General features: G+C 48.1%; 1 protein-coding gene across 3 annotated transcripts in view; it reads left to right on the top strand.

The window, feature by feature from the left end:
- Positions 1-19046, top strand: part of AFF2 (ALF transcription elongation factor 2) — a 489804-nt gene that overhangs the window by 356744 nt on the left and 114014 nt on the right. For all 3 annotated transcript variants that reach the window (XM_067471707.1, XM_067471706.1, XM_067471705.1), the window contains one exon: positions 8798-8835. In XM_067471707.1, coding sequence (XP_067327808.1) covers positions 8798-8835 — 38 coding nt within the window. The remainder of the gene's footprint in view (positions 1-8797; positions 8836-19046) is intronic.

Below are 19046 nucleotides of genomic sequence, written 5' to 3'. Positions count from 1 at the left end.
TATTTTTGCCCTCCTCTCCCCACAACTCGAAGCGGATCACAGCACAGTTCAAAGCATACACATACTGTAAAAATTCTGCAAACCCCCATTTAGCCACACACCAGATCCACCCGATGATCGCTCCACAGTATTCAGAAACCCATTTCCTTCATCACTGAAAACTCAAGGATGTTATTAAAAAAATTTTAAAATCTGGTAGGACTTCCATTTGCATTCATTGCACCTCATCTTTAAAAATGAAGGCGCAGCCGCACGGAAAGGAAGCGCCCGAAATGCTTTGAATTAAGAATCCGAAGTTCCCGTCACGTCCCAAACCAATCATACTTAGCCGCCAAGACGAGGAAGAGACATGACCACCTCCGCCGTCAGGCTGATGGAGGTTCCGTGAGATCATTCTGTTCAAAGATTAAAGGTGATGAGTGCTCAAGTAATTGAGGAGGACGGCTACAGCAATATTAGACTAGAGCCATTAAAGTCCGTAATGATCAAAAGTTCATTATCAAAGCAGAGCGAGCTGCTCAGTGCTGACCGTTTGAGTCAACGGCTCCCCTTCCCGCTGACGAGAACGGATGGCAGCCATTCGGGGAACCCATTCCCCTGGAACCATGAAGGATAATTCAAAGAATGCCTGGCTTCGTCAAGAAAAGACGTGATGAGCTCTTCCTGATCAGAGAATCATAATTAGCTCAAACGGACAGCGATGTTGCACCCAGGCATCATGTCTCTGGGAGATGCGTTCTCGCCTCAAAGCACCGTACTCTGATTTCATAGAATCATAGAATCATAGAATCAAAGAGTTGGAAGAGACCTCCTGGGCCATCATCCAGTCCAACCCCATTCTGCCAAGAAGCAGGAATATTGCATTCAAATCACCCCTGACAGATGGCCATCCAGCCTCTGCTTAAAAGCCTCCAAAGAAGGAGCCTCCACCACACTCCGAGGCAGAGAGTTCCACTGCTGAACGGCTCTCACAGTCAGGAAGTTCTTCCTCATGTTCAGATGGAATCTCCTCTCTTGTAGTTTGAAGCCATTGTTCCATTGCATCCTAGTTTCCATGGAAGCAAGCTTGCTCCCTCCTCCTCCCTGTGGCTTCCTCTCACATATTTATACATGGCTCTCATATCTCCTCTCAGCCTTCTCTTCTTCAGGCTAAACATGCCCAGTTCCCTAAGCCGCTCCTCATAGGGCTTGTTCTCCAGTCCTCTGCAGCTGGGAGGCTTCTTCCTTCCACACAGGGAGAGCGGCCAGGTTCTTTGTGGCCAAATATTTATCTTTATGTTTTGAAAACCACTTAAGCAAAGGGCTCTTGAAGCAAAGAACAAAAGCATTTGACAAAACAGGTGGTCTTTCCTCCCTCCGCCCTATTGCAGCTCCGATTCGTGTTATGGTTTGGACATTTACAAGGACCAAGGTAAGAATACAGCAGGACCTCCATATCCACAAGGGAAGGGATCTCTCCCCAGGCTTTGTGTAGGAAACTCTGGATCATAGCCAGCCCTATTATTTTCCATGGGATACATGACAGAAGTCCTGAAAAGGAAAGTGGCTTGTACAGGAGTCCTGATAATAAATGAAACTGGAGAAGTGGAACGGCGTGGATCAGCTCAGTGGAAGGGCCGAGGCAGTGACATCTCCGGCCTACGCTCTGTTTGGGTTTCAGCCAGCATGCCAATGACTTAAATCAAGAAATAGTTTTCTAAGATCTACAGAGACACTCGCTGGAACACCTCAGCAAGCGAGAGTCCAAAAGTGGCAGGCTCAAACCCAGACTGGGAGACTTGGAAGGCACTGAACAGACATTCCGCATTATCATGGGGTGTCTGCGCCCTACACCACGGGAGAAATTACACTGCTGAGCCGGTATTGCACCACCTGACATCTGCTGGGAAGTGGCAACCAATAGTGAAAGGACCGAGGCAGTGACATCTCCGGCTTACGCTCTGTTTGGGTATCAGCCAGCACGTCAATGACTGAAATCAAGAAATAGTTTTCTAAGGTCTACAGAGACACTCGCTAGAACACCTCAGCAAGCGAGAGTCCAAAAGTGGCAGGCTCATACCCAGACTGGGCGACTTGGAAGGCGCTGAGCAGACATGCCGCATTATCACGGGGTGTCTGTGCCCTACACCACTGGAGAAATTACACTGCTGAGCCGGTATTGCACCACCTGACATCCGCCGGGAAGTAGCAACCAATAGTGAAAGGACCAAGGCAGAGACATCTCCATCCCACCCCCTGTTTGGGTATCAGCCAGCACGTCAATGACTGAAATCAAGAAATAGTTTTCTAAGATCTACAGAGACACTCGCTGGAACACCTCAGCAAGCAAGAGTCCAAAAGTGGCAGGCTCAAACCCAGAACCCCAATCAATGGCTGATACCAAATGAGAGACTCCCTCCTGGGCACACAGAAGACGGGGTGACTTGGAAGGCGCTGAACAGACTGCGCTCGGACACCACGAGATGCAGAGCCAACCTCAAGAAATGGGGCCACAAAGTGGAATCCACGACATGCGAGTGCGGAGAGGAGCAAACCACTGACCAACTGCTGCAATGCAACCTGAGCCCTGCCACATGATGCACAAGGGAGGACCTTCTTATAGCAACCCCAGAGGCACTCCAAGGGGCCAGATACTGCTCATTTAATAGAATATCAAGCTTGCAAACTTTGTGTTTTGTTTGTTTGTTTGTTTGTTAAAAAATGCAATACAACTATTTGGTTTGCTCCTGACACGATAAATAAATACAGGGATCATGTGCATGCGAAGTATGGATCCCTGCACAGACAGCTTAAGAAACGTGCAGTCATTGAATTCTTGACAGCAGAAGGTGTCACCCCAAAGGAGACTCATCAGATAATGCAAGCTGTTTGTGGTGATTGTGTTGATGTGACTCTATGCATCACTGGGTGATGAGTAAGCTTAAAGATGTTGAGGTGACACCTTCTGCTGTCCAGAATTCAATGACTGCATGTTGCAAATGGTGCCACAAAGTGGAGTCCACAACATGCGAATGCGGAGAAGAGCAAACCACTGACCACCTGCTGCAATGCAACCTCAGCCCTGCCATATTTGGTTAGACCACACCTTTGATATTGTGTCCAATTCTGGGCACCACAATTGAAGAGAGATATTGACAAGCTGGAATGTGTCCAGAGGAGGGCGACTAAAATGGTCAAGGGTCTGGAGAACAAGCCCTGTGAGGAGCGGCTTAAGGAGCTGGGCATGTTTAGCCTGAAGAAGAGAAGGCTGAGAGGAGATATGATAGTAGCCATGTATAAATATGTGAGAGGAAGCCACAGGGAGGAGGAGGGAGCAAGCTTCCTTTCTGCTTCCCTGGAGACTAGGACGCAATGGGACAATGGCTTCAAACTACAAGAGAGGAGATTCCATCTGAACATGAGGAAGAACTTCCTGACTGTGAGCGCTGTTCAGCAGTGGAACTCTCTGCCTGCCCCGGAGTGTGGTGGAGGCTCCTTCTTTGGAAGCTTTTAAACAGAGGCTGGATGGCCATCTGTCGGGGGTGCTTTGAATGCAATATTCCTGCTTCTTGGCAGAATGGCGTTGCACCAGCTGCAACCATACTTTGTGAAGTCAGATCTGGCCAGGGTGGTCCATTCCTTAGTCACCTCCAGATTGGACTACTGTAATGCACACTACGTGTCCTTGGGAAGTGACTTCTAGAGTTCCAGAGTCGAGGGGCCACCACCTAATCCAGTCTAGAGGTGACTAAGGCATGGACCACCTTGGCCAGATCCGACTTCATGGTCGCAGTTGGCACACGAGTCTTACTTGTGCAAAGGCCCTCCTGGCCACCACCGACGCCTGAGCCTCAAACGTAATTGAAGAATCCAGGAGGACACCCAAACTGCGGACCTGTGACTTCAGCACAGGTTGCCACTCTATACCCCGGTCTGGTTTACCATCGACCAGGAGGACCTCTGTCTTGTTGGAATTGATCTTCAGCTTGTTCCTCCTCATCCAGACAGACACAACGGCCAGGCACTCGTCCAGCACCTGAGGGGCTTCCTTGGAGTTGGGTGGAAATGAGTAGTAGAGGAGTGATGTCTCCCATCACCTTCATGAGAGACATCCCTCCCAAAATCTGCAGGAGCTTCATCATCTGGAGAGCCTCTCTCGCCACCCTGCCACCCGCGCCCCCAGCTGTGTTGCTTAGCAACATTTTAATTCAAGAGGAATGGAAGGAGACGAAATCCCCGCGGAGAGGGAAGCAGGAACAAGAGGGCCATTGACAGATGAGCTGAGTTGTTTCTTCTAATAGACTGTGAAGATCACCCGCTCTTTTCATGAATGATAAATGGAGTGTATACAGATCGATGGATTCGGCCATCAACGGGAACCAAGTTCTGCAACCGAGGCGGAGGAGATGGCACGGTGCGGATTCGAGAGTGCCGTTTCCTCAGGAGGAAACGGGTGGAAACGCTTGGTCCTCCTCTGCCCTTTTCTGGTGTTGGCTGGTCCACACAAGCTTGGAAGGAAGCGCCTGCCCCAGACACAAATCCAGGCGGAGAAGAGCCAGCCGTAGCAGAGATCATTTCCCAGCTGTAGAAAAAGGATGCATTTATTGACTTGCTAGCATGGACACATTACACTAGCTGGAACTGCCTATTACAGTGAAAACCAGCTGATCCCCAACCCATCTAAAACACAGACATGTGCTTTTCACCTTAAGAACAGACAAGCATCCCGAGCTCTGAGGATTATGACCTGGGAAGGAAGGAATCCCACTGGAGCATTGCAGCGCACCCAAATCCCTGGGAGGAGTCACTCTGGACCGTGCTCTGACCTACAAGAAGCACTGCCTGAACATCAAGCAAAAGGTGTGCGCTAGAAACAATATCATACGAAAGCTGACTGGCACAACCTGGGGATCACAACCAGACACAGTGAAGACACCTGCCCTTGCGCTGTGCTACTCTGCTGCTGAGTACGCATGCCCAGTGTGGAACACATCTCACCACGCTAAAACAGTGGATGTGGCTCTTAATGAGACATGCCGCATTATCACGGGGTGTCTGCGCTCTACACCACTGGAGAAATTACACTGCTTAGCCGGTATCGCACCACCTGACATCCGCCGGGAAGTAGCAGCCAATAGCGAAAGGACCAAGGCAGAGACATCTCCAGCTCATCCCTTGTTTGGATATCAGCCAGCACGTCAATGACTTAAATCTAGAAATAGTTTTCTAAGATCTACAGAGACACTCGCTGGAACACCTCAGCAAGCGAGAGTCCAAAAGTGGCAGGCTCAAACCCAGAACCTCAACCAATGGCTCATACCAAATGAGAGACTCCCTCCTGGGCACACAGAAGACGGGGCAATTTGGAAGGTGCTGAACAGACTGTGCTCTGGCACCATGAGATGCAGAGCCAACCTTCAGAAATGGGGCCACAAAGTGGAATCCACGACATGCGAGTGTGGAGAAGAGCCAACCACTGACCACCTGCTGCAATGCAACCTGAGCCCTGCTACATGATGCACAAGGGAGGACCTTCTTGTGGCAACACCAGAAGCACTCCAAGGGGACAGAGACTGGTCAAAGGACATTTAATCAACTACCAAACTCACAAATTTTGTATTTTGTCTGTTTGTTTGTTTGTTTTGTTCTGTTAGAAATGTAATACAATTGACTGGTTGCCCTGACACGACAAATAAATAAGCTGGAAATCACTTACAAAAAGTTAGGTTTCAGAAACAGATATTTAGTCCTGTTAATAGTAATAATCATCATCATCATCATCATCACCTTTATTCATACCCTGCCACCATCTCCCCAGTGGGGACTCGGAGCGGCTTCCATGGGGCCAAGCCCGGACAACATATTACAACAAGATAAAACCAGAGCATAAACAATAAACAACATCATCAAAAATTACATGAAAAAAATTATAAACACAGTCATAAAGTAACATTTCAATAAGCACAATCACAATAACAATGGGCGGGCCACATGTACAGGACAAGACGATTAAAAGACTCTAATGAGATAAAAATAGGAGCAAGTTATTTGCAGGGAGCTCATAAAAACACACAGAATTTGGAGGGTGTGTATTCCAGTGGGAAGAGCGTTGAGGGGTGCCGTGGTGTCCTATTGTGCACCTACTTGCCAAAGGCGCAGCGGAAGAGCCAGGTTTTAAGGTCCTTTTTGAACGTTTCTTTCATGTTTGTATGTTTGTATATGTTAAATGTTTACGGTGATGCTTTTACATTAAGTCACTTTGAGTCCCCCTCGCAGGAGGGAGAGAATGCGGGGTATAAGTATAATAATAATAATAATAATAATAATAATAATAATAATAATAATGCAACCCCCCCCCCCCCCAAGCATGTACATTATGTTGTCGATGGCCAGAATCACTGTTGTGAGTTTCCCGGCCTGCCTGGCCATGTTCCAGAAGCATTCTCTCCTGACGTTTCACCCACATCTATAGCAGGCGTCCTCAAAGGTCGTGAGATATATTGGAAACTAAGCAAGGGAGGTTTACATATCTGTGGAATGATGCCCAGGGTGGGAGAAAGAACTCTGTCTTTGGGAGGCAAGTGTGAATACTGCAATTAATCACCTTGAGTTGCATTCAAAAGCCTTGCAGCCACAAGGCTTGGCTGAGTCCTTTATGGGGAATCTTTTGTTAGGAGGTGTTAGCTGGCCCTGACTGTTTCATGTCTGGAATCCCCCCTTTTTGAGAGAGAGAGTGTGTTCCTCTTTCATTGGCATCCTGATTTTAGAGTTTTTTTAATACTGGTAGCCAGATTTTGTTCATTTTCATTCTTTTCTCCTTTCTGTTGAGATTCCTCACCTGCTTCTTGTGGATATCAATGGCTTTTCTGCGTAGCCTGACGTGATGGTTGTGAGAGTGGTCCAGCATTTCTGTGTTCTCCAATAATATGCTGTGTCCAGGTTGGTTCACCGGGTGTACTGTTATGGATGACCTCTCTGGTTGAGTTAGTCTGCAGTGCCTTCCATGTTCCTTGATTCGTGTTTGGGCAATGCTGCTGCGTTTGGGGGTCCCCATGTAGACTTGTCCACGGCTGCATGGTACACGGTAGACTCCTGCAGAAGTGAGAGGATCCCTCTTGTCCTTTGCTGAATGTAACATGTGTTGGATTTCCTTAGTGGGTCTGTAGATAATTTGTAGGTTGTGTTTCCTCCTCAGCTTCCCTCTGCGGTCAGTGGTTCCCTTGATGTCTGGCAAGAACCCTTTCCCTCTGGGTGGATCTCTGTCTTGACTCTCGTGGCTTCTTCTCAGTCTTGAAGCCCTTCTGATGTTTGAGGTGGAGCATCCATTGGCCTGGAGAGCCCAGTTGAGGTGGTTCAGTTTGTATTGAAGGAGGTGGGCTTCGCAGATTTCTTTTGCCCGGTCTGCCAAGGCTGTAATTATGCTTCTCTTTGGACTTGAGTGATGGTTGGAGCTTTTATGTAGGTATCTATCCATGTGTGTGGGTTTTCTGTAGACTGTGTGGCCCAAATGTTGATCTGGTTTACGGATGATTGTGACATCTAGAAATGGCAGTTTTCCTTCATTTTCTTTTTCTATGGTGAATTGAATGTTTAGGTGAATGCTGTTGAGGTGCTCCAGGAACTTGTTGAGTTCTTCTTCCCCATGGCTCCAAATGGTGAAGGCATCACCCACTAATCTGAACCATTTAGTGGGCTTTTTGTTGCTGTATCCAGGGCTTGTTTTTCAAAGTGTTCCATGCAGAAATTTGCTCTGACTGGGCTGAGAGGTCTCCCCATGGATACCCCATCTTTCTGTTCATAGTATTCACTGGAAATAGCCAGTGGTGAGGCAATGGTGAAACAGGGCTCTGATGTCTTCTGGGAAATTCTGGTTGATTAATGTGATGGTGTCTGCTGCCAGGATCTTGGGAATTCTAGACATGAAACAATCAGGGACAGCTAACACTTCCCAACAAAAGATTCCTCCAGGCAGTAACCAGCCAGGCCTTGCAACTTCTATCTGTTGGATGCAAGTGTGAATCCTGCAATTGAGATATTCTTTCTCCCACCCTGGACATCATTCCACAGATATATAAACCTCCCTTTGCTCAGTTTCCAATATACCTCACAACCTCTGAGGATGCCTGCCATGGATGTGAGTGAAACATCAGGAGAGAATGCTTCTGGAACATGGCCAGATAGCCAAGAAATGCACAGCAACCCAGCATATACATTATTGTTTGTAAGTCAAGTGCATTGAGTTCAATGAGGAAAGCCACTCCAGATGTTGTCACTACTCCTCTTGGTAGATTCTCCAAGACTTTATCCGCACTGCAGAATTATTGCAGTTTGACCCCACATCAACTGCCCTGACTCAATGTTGTGGAATCATTGGAATTGTTGTTTGGTGAGGTGCCAGCACTCTTTGGCAGAGAAGGCTAAAGACCTTGTGCAACTACAAGTCCCAGGATTCCATAGCATTGAGCCATGGCAGTTCAGGCTTCAAAGTGGTGTCAAACTGCATCAATTCTATACTGTAGATGCGCCCCAGGAAGCAGGAAGGTGCAGTGATTTCATTCAGAGGTGTTGTCCTTCTGATGATGACGGAACACAATTCCCCAAAGAGTCTTCCATGCTTGAGGACCACTCCATTGAGACCTTCAGGTGTGCTCCATCCTTCATCCCATCGCTGTGTTCATTTTCAGTAGGCAAACATGTGCGGTCTTTATTGAAAAAGAGAAGGGCCTTGGGGTGTTGGCCCCGCCGCCTGAGTGGCCCTTCCTCCCGACCAAGGTCAGCTAACAGCTCTTTTGCTTTCCTTTTCTGTTCCTATGTGTAGACTGCAGAGAAGACAAAGCCTCGAAACATTCCAGTAAAGTAAGTCCTTTTAATATCCATTGGAGAAGGAGGGGGAAGGAAGGCCTCTGGCGGGAAGTGGGCGGAAATAAAACGTCCACGGTAAGGCAATAAACACAGGTTGGTCTATAGCCATAGCGAAAGAACAAAAGAAAGAGAGAGAGAGATCCCTGAGGGTCAAGGGCAGGCTTGGGATTTTTCATGGCTCCTGGCCCCAAGTTGTCCCTGGTTTACATGAATTAATCTGTACCATCGGTGATAGTATGATAGCCGGGTCCCGAAGCTCCGAGTGGTATGGAGATGCCGCAAAGGCGTTTATGAATAGGAAGAGAGGGGGCGGAGGGAAAGCAGGGAGAGCGGAGGAAGGATAGAAAGGAGGGTAAGGTTTAGAGTTTGGGTAAGGGTTAGGGTAAGATTAGAGTTAGGGTTTAGGGTTAGGGTAAGGTCCCTAGGGTTTGAGTAAGGCTTACGGTTAGGGTTAGGGTTAGGGTTAGGGTGTGGTTAGAGTTAGGGTAAGGTTTAGAGTTTGGGTAAGGGTTACGGTTAGGGTAGGGTTAGAGTTAGGGTTAGGGTATAGTTTAGGGTTAGGGTAAGGTTTATGGTTTGGGTTAGGGTTACCGCTAGGGTTAGGGTTTGGGTATGGTTTAGGGTTAGGGTAAGGTTTAGAGTTTGGCTAAGGGTTATGGTTAGGGTAGGGTTAGAGTTAGGGTTAGGGTATGGTGTAGGGTTAGGGTAAGGTTTAGGGTTTGGGTTAGGGTTACCCTTAGAGTTAGGGTTTAGGTATGGTTTAGGGTAAGGTTTAGAGTTTGGGTAAGGGTTACGATTAGGGTAGGGTTAGGGCAAGGTTTAGGGTTTGGGTTAGGGTTACCATTAGGGTTAGGGTTTGGGTATGGTTTAGGGTTAGGGTAAGGTTTAGAGTTTGGGTAAGGGTTACAGTTAGGGTAGGGTTAGGTCTAGGGTATGGTTTAGGGTTAGGGTAAGGTTTAGGGTTTGAGTAAGGCTTACGGTTAGGGTTAGGGTTAGGCTGTGGTTAGAGTTAGGGTAAGGTTTAGAGTTTGTGTAAGGGTTACGGGTAGGGTAGGTTTAGAGTTAGGGTTAGGGTATGGTTTAGGGTTAGGGTAAGGTTTAGAGTTTGGGTAAGGGTTACAGTTAGGGTAGGGTTAGAGTTAGGGTATGGTTTAGGGTTAGGGTAAGGTTTAGAGTTTGGGTAAGGATTACGGTTAGGGTAGGGTTAGAGTTAGGGTTAGGGTATGGTTTAGGGTTAGGGTAAGGTTTAGAGTTTGGGTAAGGGTTACGATTAGGGTAGGGTTAGGGTTAGGGCAAGGTTTAGGGGTTGGGTTAGGGTTACCGTTAGGGTTAGGGTTTGGTTAGGGCAAGGTTTAGGGTTTGGGTTATGGTTGTGGTTAGGGCGAGGTTTAGGGTTTGGGCAAGGTTTAGGGTTCGGGTAAGGGTTAGGGTAGGATTTGAGTAAGGGGTTAAGCTTAGGTTTACAGAACGGTTCAGGGTTAGGGTTAGGGTATGTTTTAGGGTTTGGGTAAGGGTTAGGATAAGGGTTTGAGTAAGGGGTTAGGCTTAGGCTTACGGAACGGTTCAGGGTTAGGGTTAGGGGTTAGGGTTTCACCATTAAAGAACTCTTATATTCCTTCTCTATTATCTCTCTCTGGCCTGGCTGACATTAGCTAAGTCTCTCTTGTGCAAACAGTGCTCCCAAAGGATCGAGGTGGCATCTCCGCAATGCTCTGAGCTTCCGGACCCAGCTATCATACTATTACTGTACCATCTATGAATAGCTGCGAAATGATATTCTAATCACATTCAGTGCAGCAATCTCCTTGCCTCAAGTGGCGGGGGTGGGGGGGGGAGGTCACCCATGCTCACAAGATGATGCCTTTCAGTGGCATTCTCTGGGAAGGCCTGGCAGAGGGGAAATAATGCAGCACATGGGGGGAGAGGCGCATGGGCAGGTATTTTGCCCCGTGTGCTGGGCCTTTCCTCACCTGTTGCTGGGAAGTCCTTCCACGCATGTTGACCGAAAGGCTGAGCCAGGCATTGCTTTCAAATGCATTTCCCAATGTTATTATTTATTTATTCTTATTATGCCAATGGGGCTGGGGGTGGGACGGCGGGGGGCAGGGTCCTCACAAAAGTGGGAAATGCAAATGGAAGCACGCACTTGTTTTTCATCTGAGAGAACACTTCCTTCTCTGGGCATCCCCAAGCCCTCCAGCCCTAGCCTGTGGCCATCTTCTGCCCAGCATCATGCTGGAGGACTTCCAAAGTCAAGAGAAGCATACCTTCTAGGACTTTCTAGTTCCTCTCAGGAAATTATGGAAAATAGCCATAGAGTTGTGCCGAAGGACCTAGAGATTTCTTAAAGGAACACATGAACCATATCCATGAAGAATCAAATCCACAAACGTGGAGGGCCAACTATATGGGCATTGTGGTTGCTTGTGTTCTGTTGCTGCTTTGTGTGGCCATTTTGCATGATCGTGTCGTTGTTGATGTTGATGATGATGATGGGACATGGGGACCCCTCAAAGAAGATATTACTACTGAGAGTGGCTGTGGGAGAAGATTGGCAGGAAATCAGAAGCAATTCCCAGGAAGGGACGCAGCCGTGAATGACGCATGGCCTTCTCTGGGTCTTCCTCTTGGGAGATCCCAAGAGGACGAGATTCAGTCCCAAAGCCTCAGCTTTCCCCATCAAGAATGGGCATGGCCCAGAGAGCTGTATGTAGTTCTAAAACATCGGGTCGTGGGTGAGATCTCTCCAGCAGGAAATCCTAAGTCCACCACTAAGGATTTCTTACCTTGGAGTCATGATAGTTACATTGCTTTCAGACTTGTATTGTTAGGGACCCTAAATTGGGTCTTCTTAGGTCCACATCACGGGAACACATAAGGAAGGAGACAGTCCCAATAAAAGATCAAAAAACAAGGTTTATTTTAGTTTCTTCATGAAGAAGACGGACAGCCTGGCAGCATACGCAGATGCTACCCTTCAAGTGACTGCTGCGTCCCTCCTCTTTTTCTGCTTTTATACTCAAGTAATAGGTCATGGAAAGTACTCTCTTTCCAGCCCCTCTCCCTTGACCGTTTGATGGAAAGTACCTTCTTGTACCTGCAGACTCTGCGCTTAATCACAACCTTTGAATTTAACCACAACACAACTTCCAACCTCTACATGTTACATCTTGTTTCTTAAAAACATTTTCTTCCGTGTTGCTCCTTTTCTACAGAGAAAGGGTATGTTTCTCTTTTTCTGTTAATTTCATTCAAAGCCCCTTGCTTAGCATTTGCAAATTTCACCCAAAGACCCTTTCAGTATCCTGCAGTGTAGACCCAGTCTTTCTGGAATGGGAATGAAAGAGCATAATTACACACTTTGCTGAATGTGAACTTGGAAATGCTTCATAAACCATATAAGTGGGCAAATATGGGACTGTGACACAGCTGGCTGGGAGTCAGCTGCATTAAGATCACTACTGACCAAAAGGTCATGAGTTTGAAGCCAACTAGGGTCAGAGTAAGCTCCTGATCAATTTGTGTAGCTTGCTGTCGACCTTTGCAGCCCGAAAGACAGTTGCATCTGTCAAGTAGGAAATTTAGGTACTGCTTATGCAGGGAGGCTAATTTACGACGCCATAAAAATTTCCTGGCAAGACTGGGATATGCCATAATGGGCATCCTGAGCATAGAATGGCCCACCCTCGGTTCCTTGGGATTGCGGGAAAGACAAGCGCATGCAGGAAGGTTTTTCCGAAGGAGAGAGATGTCTTCCGGCTGTGGGCAGAAGACATCTTTGGGTACAGAAAACGACAGTTGCGCTTGGCAAAGGAAAGAAGGCTCCGCTTCCTTTTGGTCTGCGTGCGCGCGCTGTCACTTCTGACACGCTTCCTGACGTGATCAGAGATTCCTTTTGAGCGCGAGAGTTCTCCGGCAGCACTCCGCCAGGTTTTGTATTTCCCATTGTCACCGCGAGTGAAGGATGCACATATTCTTCTGAGCATATGTGACTGATCACATACATTTTTAAAAACGCGGCTCTCTTATTAAGACATATGCGGGCGCGTACTTCGGCAAATGCGGATGGCTGTTGGCGAAAAGCCACGCACTAATACGTTGAATTGACGCTAACTGGAGTTGACATCTGCTAGGACATGAACAGAGGAAGGAGGGGATGAAAGAAAGGTTCTCACTTGTCAGGAGGATGAGGAATGTTCCTTGCTCTTACACATGGCTGACATCCCGGCTGTCGGCTGGAATCAGGTTCCATTTTGTGCCGGGAAACCGTTTAACACTCGGTTTGAGTTTTAGGCCTTGGAAGCAGGAGGTTCTGTGAGGGACACCATCAGAATGGATCTCAAAACGAGATAGTCCTCCCTCTCAGGGATGCGGTCGATTTGTCAAGCAGCCTGGACGTTTTGATCTGCGGAGATGATGAGCTTCTCCATTTGCCACCATGGCTAGGAATCAACCCAGTGAGACTAAAAGACGGGGCCTTTTTGGATATGGCACCCGGCTGGTTTCAATGCATTACTGCCAACCTTTCCTTTGTGTGTTTTAACTATAAGGCCAACTATATATATCCTTAGATGTCCTTCTTTCTTTTTTCTCTGTTGTTGTGCTGTTGTAATTTTAGAGTTTTTTAAAATACTGGTAGCCAGATTACAACAGCACAACTGACCACCTTAATTAGCATTTGATGGCTTGGCAGTGACTGGGGGAATCTTGTGTTGAAAGGTGATTAGATGTCCCTGATTGGGTTGTTGTAGGTTTTTTGGGGCTATATGGCCATGTTCTTGAGGCATTCTCTCCTGACGTTTGGAGCGTGGTGTGAACGTTTCAACTGACCACCTTGATTAGCATTTGATGGCCTGGCAGTGCCTGGAGCAATCTTTTGTTGAGAGGTGATTAGATGTCCCTGATTGTTTCCTCTCTGTTGTTTTGCTGTTGTAATTTTAGAGTTCTTTTAAATACCGGTAGCCAGATTACAACAGCACAAGAGAGAAGAAACAAACAAGGACATCTAATCACCTCTCAACAAAAGATTCCCCCAGGCACTGCCAAGCAATCAAATGCTAATCAAGGTGGTCAGTTGAAACATCCACACCTAGCTCCAACAGACAAGAGTCTTTTGTCCCACCCTGGTCATTCCACAGATATATAAACCCAACTTTCCTAGTTCCGACAGACCTCGCTACCTCTGAGGATGCTTGCCATAGATGCAGGCGAAACGTCAGGAGAGAATGCCTCTAGAACATGGCCATATAGGCCAAAAAAACCTACAACAACCCAGTGATTCCAGCCATGAAAGCCTTTGACAAATAAATAAATGCTCAGAGGCAGAGTTTATCCCAATTTTCTTAGTTCCAACAGACCTCACTACCTCTGAGGATGCTTGCCATAGATGCAGGCGAAACGTCAGGAGAGAATGCCTCTAGACCAGTGGTTCTCAACCTTCCTAATGCCGCGACCCCTTAATACAGTTCCTCATGTTGTGGTGACCCCCAACCATAACATTATTTTTGTTGCTACTTCACAACTACAATTTTGCTACTGTTATGAATCATAATATAAATATCTGATATGCAGGATGTGTTTTCATTCACTGGACCAAATTTGGCACAAATACGTGATATGCCCCAATTTGAATACTGGTGGGGTTGGCAGGGGATTGATGTTGTCATTTGGGAGTTGCAGTTGCTGGGATTGATAGTTTACCCACAATCAAAGAGCATTATGAACTCCAATAGAATTGAACTAATTTTGCCACACAGAACTCCCTTGACCAACAGAAAATACCAGAAGGGTTTGGTGGTCATTGACCTTGAGTTTGGGAGTTGTAGTTCACCTACATCCAGAGAGCACCGTGGACTCTCACAATGATGGATCTGGACCAAACTTGCCATGAATACTCAACGTGCCCAATGTGAATGAACACTGGTGGACTTTGGGGGAAATAGACCTTGGCATTTGAGAGTTTTAGTTGTTGGGATTTATAGTTCACCTACAATCTGATCCCCACCAATGATAGAATTGGGCCAAACTTCCCACATGAAACCACTATGACCAACAGAAAATACTATGTTTTTGGATGGTCTTTGGCGACCCCTCTGAAACCCCCTCGTGAGCAGGGGCGGCTTGTCTTTTACGCGAAGTAAGCGGTCGCAGAACACTTTTTTTTGCCAGGGGTGCAAAGGCACCTCTGTAATTGCCCCTTGACTACCACTTGAGGAGGAGCGCCCCCTCCGCTCACCACAGCCCTCGCAGTCCGGGGGGAGCCTCGGCTTTCTTGCCTCGCTGCCGGGCGATCCTCTTCCCAAAGGGGCCGGGCCCTTGAGCCTCGCCTAGCCCCTCTCCTTCCTGCTCCACCCGGCCACCGGCCGCCGGCGCTCAATCGTTCTCCGCGTTCGATCCCTTTGCCATGACCGGCTCCCTTTCCCAATTCCCCGGCGCTCCACCTGCCTCCTCTCCTCTCCCCAATCCGCGGGTGGGCCAAGGGGCGGAGCTGCCACGCCTGGTCCGCTTTGGGTCTGGAGATGTGTCTGAAGACCCCAGCGTGTGCACCAAAAGTCACCTCTTCTCCTGACTTTCTCTTCAGCCATTGGGACCAAGAGAGAGAGAGAGAGAGAGAGAGAGAGAGAGAGAGAGCACCTCTTTGATTCGCCTCTTTGATTGTAGGTGAACTATACATCCCAGTAACTACACTTGCCGCATTGCTCCCTTGCCTGGCCCGCTTTGGGTCTGAAGGTGTGCCTGAAGACCCCGGCGTGTGCCCCAAAAGTCACCTCTTCTCCTGACTTTCTCTTCAGCCATTGGGACCAAGAGAGAGAGAGAGAGAGAGAGAGAGCACCTCTGGCTGGAGGTATCTCCCACCTCCCCTCCCTCCTTTGTTTTTGCGCCTTCCTTCAGGAAAGGTGGGCATCTCCATATCTCTCTCTCTCTCTCTCTCTCTCTCTGATCCTGAAGACCCCGGCGTGTGCCCCAAAAGTCACCTCTTCTCCTGACTTTCTCCTCAACCATTGGGACCAAGAGAGAGAGAGAGAGAGAGAGAGAGAGAGCCCCTCCGGCTGGAGGTATCTCCCACCTCCGCTCCCTCCTTTGTTTTTGCACCTACCTTCAGGAAAGGTGGGCATCTCCACCTCTCTCTCTCTCTTTCTCTCTCTCTCTCTCGGTCCCAATGGCTGAGGAGAAAGTCAGGAGAAGAGGTGACTTTTGGTGCACACGCCGGGGTCTTCAGGCACGCCTCCGGATCCAAAGCGGGCCAGGCAAGGGAGCAAGTGCAGCAAGTGTAGTTACTGGGATGTATAGTTCACCTACAATCAAAGAGCATTCTGAACTCCACCAATGATGGAATTGAACCAAATATGGCACACACAACTCCCATAACAAACAGAAAATATATAACAATGATTGGTTGGGGGGGGGGGCGCCAAAATACTGTTTGCTTACCGTTGAAAATTAGCTAGGGCTGCCTCTGCTCGTGACCCCCCCCCCCCCAAGTTGAGAACCACTGCTCTAGACCATGGCCATATCACCCGAAAAAACCTACAACAACCCACCGATTTTCATACTGTCTGCCAAGGAACATATTCAATTCCTTTTGATGATATCACACAAATCCCTTTGTAGCGTTTCCTTTTAGATTCCCCCCCCCCCCCCCCGAATGTAAATCCTGGCTTTTGCAAAGCTCCTGCCACTCCGCGATCCCCGCGTGGCTTTCTTGGAGCTTGATGGTCTCTTCAGATCTTTCCCTTCTCTCTGATTTCGTCCAGAATTGTCGCAGCTGCCCGAAGATGTTCAGCTCTAGGCATCAAATAATCAGAACTCCGAGGCTTTCTTTGCCGCCTTTCTTCTTTCCGCCTTCTTTGGGGGGATTTGTGCTCGGAGAGTGTTTTGCAAGGGACGCTTCTTATCAGAGCTCTTTGGAAGGTGGGCATTGATGCCAGGCCCCAAGCTGGCAAATCGGCTCTGCAGGCACCCCAGTTGATATTAAAAGCATAGGTAGACTCCAGAGGAAAGATCTATTTCAAACCGGAAGCAGAGATATGTGCTTGGATATGGAGCCTCGGTGAAGCACTGAAGCATGGCTGGGCTGGCATTGTTTCCAGCATCGTTCTCAACAGGTTGCAGAGAGGAGTTCGGAAAGAATGGATTCTTTCTACAATTAGAATCCTAGAATCAAAGAGTTGGAAGAGACCTCCTGGGCCATCCAGTCCAACCCCAATCTTCCAAGAAGCAGGAATATTGCATTCAAAGCACCCCTGACAGATGGCCATCCAGCCTCTGTTTACAAGCTTCCAAAGAAGGAGCCTCCACCACACTCCGGGGCAGAGAGTTCCACTGCTGAACGGCTCTCACAGCCAGGAAGTTCTTCCTCATGTTCAGGTGGAATCTCCTCTCTTGTAGTTTGAAGCCATTGTTCCATTGCGTCCTAGTCTCCAGGGAAGCAGAAAGGAAGCTTGCTCCCTCCTCCTCCCTGTGGCTTCCTCTCACGTATCTATACATGGCCCTCATCATATCTCCTCTCAGCCTTCTCTTCTTCAGGCTAAACATGCCCAGCTCCTTAAGCTGCTCCTCATAGGGCTTGTTCTCCAGACCCGATCTGCTCCCTCCTCCCTGTGGCTTCCTCTCACATATTTATACATGGCTCTCATCATGTCTCCTCTCAGCCTTCTCTTCTTCAGGCTAAACATGCCCAGCTCCTTAAGCCACTCCTCATAGGGCTTGTTCTCCAGACCCTTGTTCATTGTAGTCACCCTCCTCTGGACACATTCCAGCTTAGAGTCAATCTGTCTCTTGAATTTTGGTGCCCAGAACTGGACACAATATTCTAGGTAAAGTGGTCTTACCAAAGTGGAATCGAGCATGGGGAGCAGGACTTCCCCGGATCTAGACACTAGGCTCCCCTTGATGCAGGCCAAAATCCCATTGGGGTTTTTTTTTTGCCACCACGTCACATTCCTGGCTCATGTTCTCCTTCCTCCCCACGAGGACTCCAAGATCTTTTCCACACGTCCTGCTCTCAAGCCAGGCCTCATCCTCCCTCACTCTGTCTCTTGGCATTGGGACCGCAATCTTCAAGAAGAGAAAAAAGGATGACCCAAACAATTGGTGCCAGGTTTTAAAAACGACCAGATTTTGGCAGCCTATCAACCCAAACACCAAAGAAGAAACAGCACTAGAACAAGAGTCAAACCTGTTGGTGTCACATACACGCATGCATTTGCTGACATGCATCATTGTCCTTTTTTCGGCCGGTTTGCAATGCTTAATTATTGTGTAACGGAAGTTCAGAAGAGAGACTAAAATAGAGAAGGGAGACTAAAATGATCAAAGGTCTGGAGAACAAGCCCTATGAGGAGTGGTATTGAAGGAATGAGCGGAAGGAAGTCATCTCGGAACCATTGGCAACCATCTTGGAGAGTTCTTGGAGAACGGAAGAAGTCCCAGCAGACTGGAGGAGGGCCAATGTGGTCCCAATCTTCAAGAAGGGAAACAAGGATGACCCAAACAATGACCAATGTCCGGTCAGCCTCATGTCGATACCAGGCAAGATTCTGGAAAAGATGGTCAAGGAAGTAGTCTGCAAACACTTAGAAAGGAATGCGGTCATCGCTAATAGTCAACATGGATTTATCAAAAACAAGTCATGCCAGACTCATCTGATCTCTTTTTCCGATAGAGCTACAAGCTGGGTAGATGCGGGGAATGATGCCATGGATTTCAGGAAGGCCTTCTTGGACAAGATCCCCCATGACCTTCTGGCAAGGAAACTAGTCCCATGTGGGCTAGGCAAAACCACGGTGAGGTGGATCTGTAATTGGTTAAATGGACAAACCCAGGGGATGATTCTCCCCAAGGCTTCCTCCTCTTCATCCTGGAAAGAAGTGACAAGTGGAGTGCTGCAGGGTTCCCCCCTGGGCCCGGTCCTGCTCAGGATCTCCATTCATGACTTAAACGAATGGCTAAAAGGCAGGATCATCAAGTTTGCAGACGGGACCAAATGGGGAGGGAGAGCCAAAACTCCAGAGGACAGGAGCAGGATTCAAAGGGATCTTGACAGATTAGAGAGATGATTGGCCAAAACCAACACAATGAAGTACAACAGGGACAAATGCAAGAGACTCCACTTTGGCAGAAAAAACGAAATGCAAAGAGACAGAATGGGGGACGATGAGGCCTGGCTCAAGAGCAGGACGTGTGGAAAAGACCTTGGAGTCCTC

Source organism: Anolis sagrei, chromosome 10, assembly GCF_037176765.1.
Source record: "Anolis sagrei isolate rAnoSag1 chromosome 10, rAnoSag1.mat, whole genome shotgun sequence".
Lineage (NCBI taxonomy): Eukaryota > Metazoa > Chordata > Lepidosauria > Squamata > Dactyloidae > Anolis > Anolis sagrei.
The sequence above is the reverse complement of the archived record's forward strand: the minus strand, read 5'-3'. Positions and strand labels throughout refer to the sequence as shown.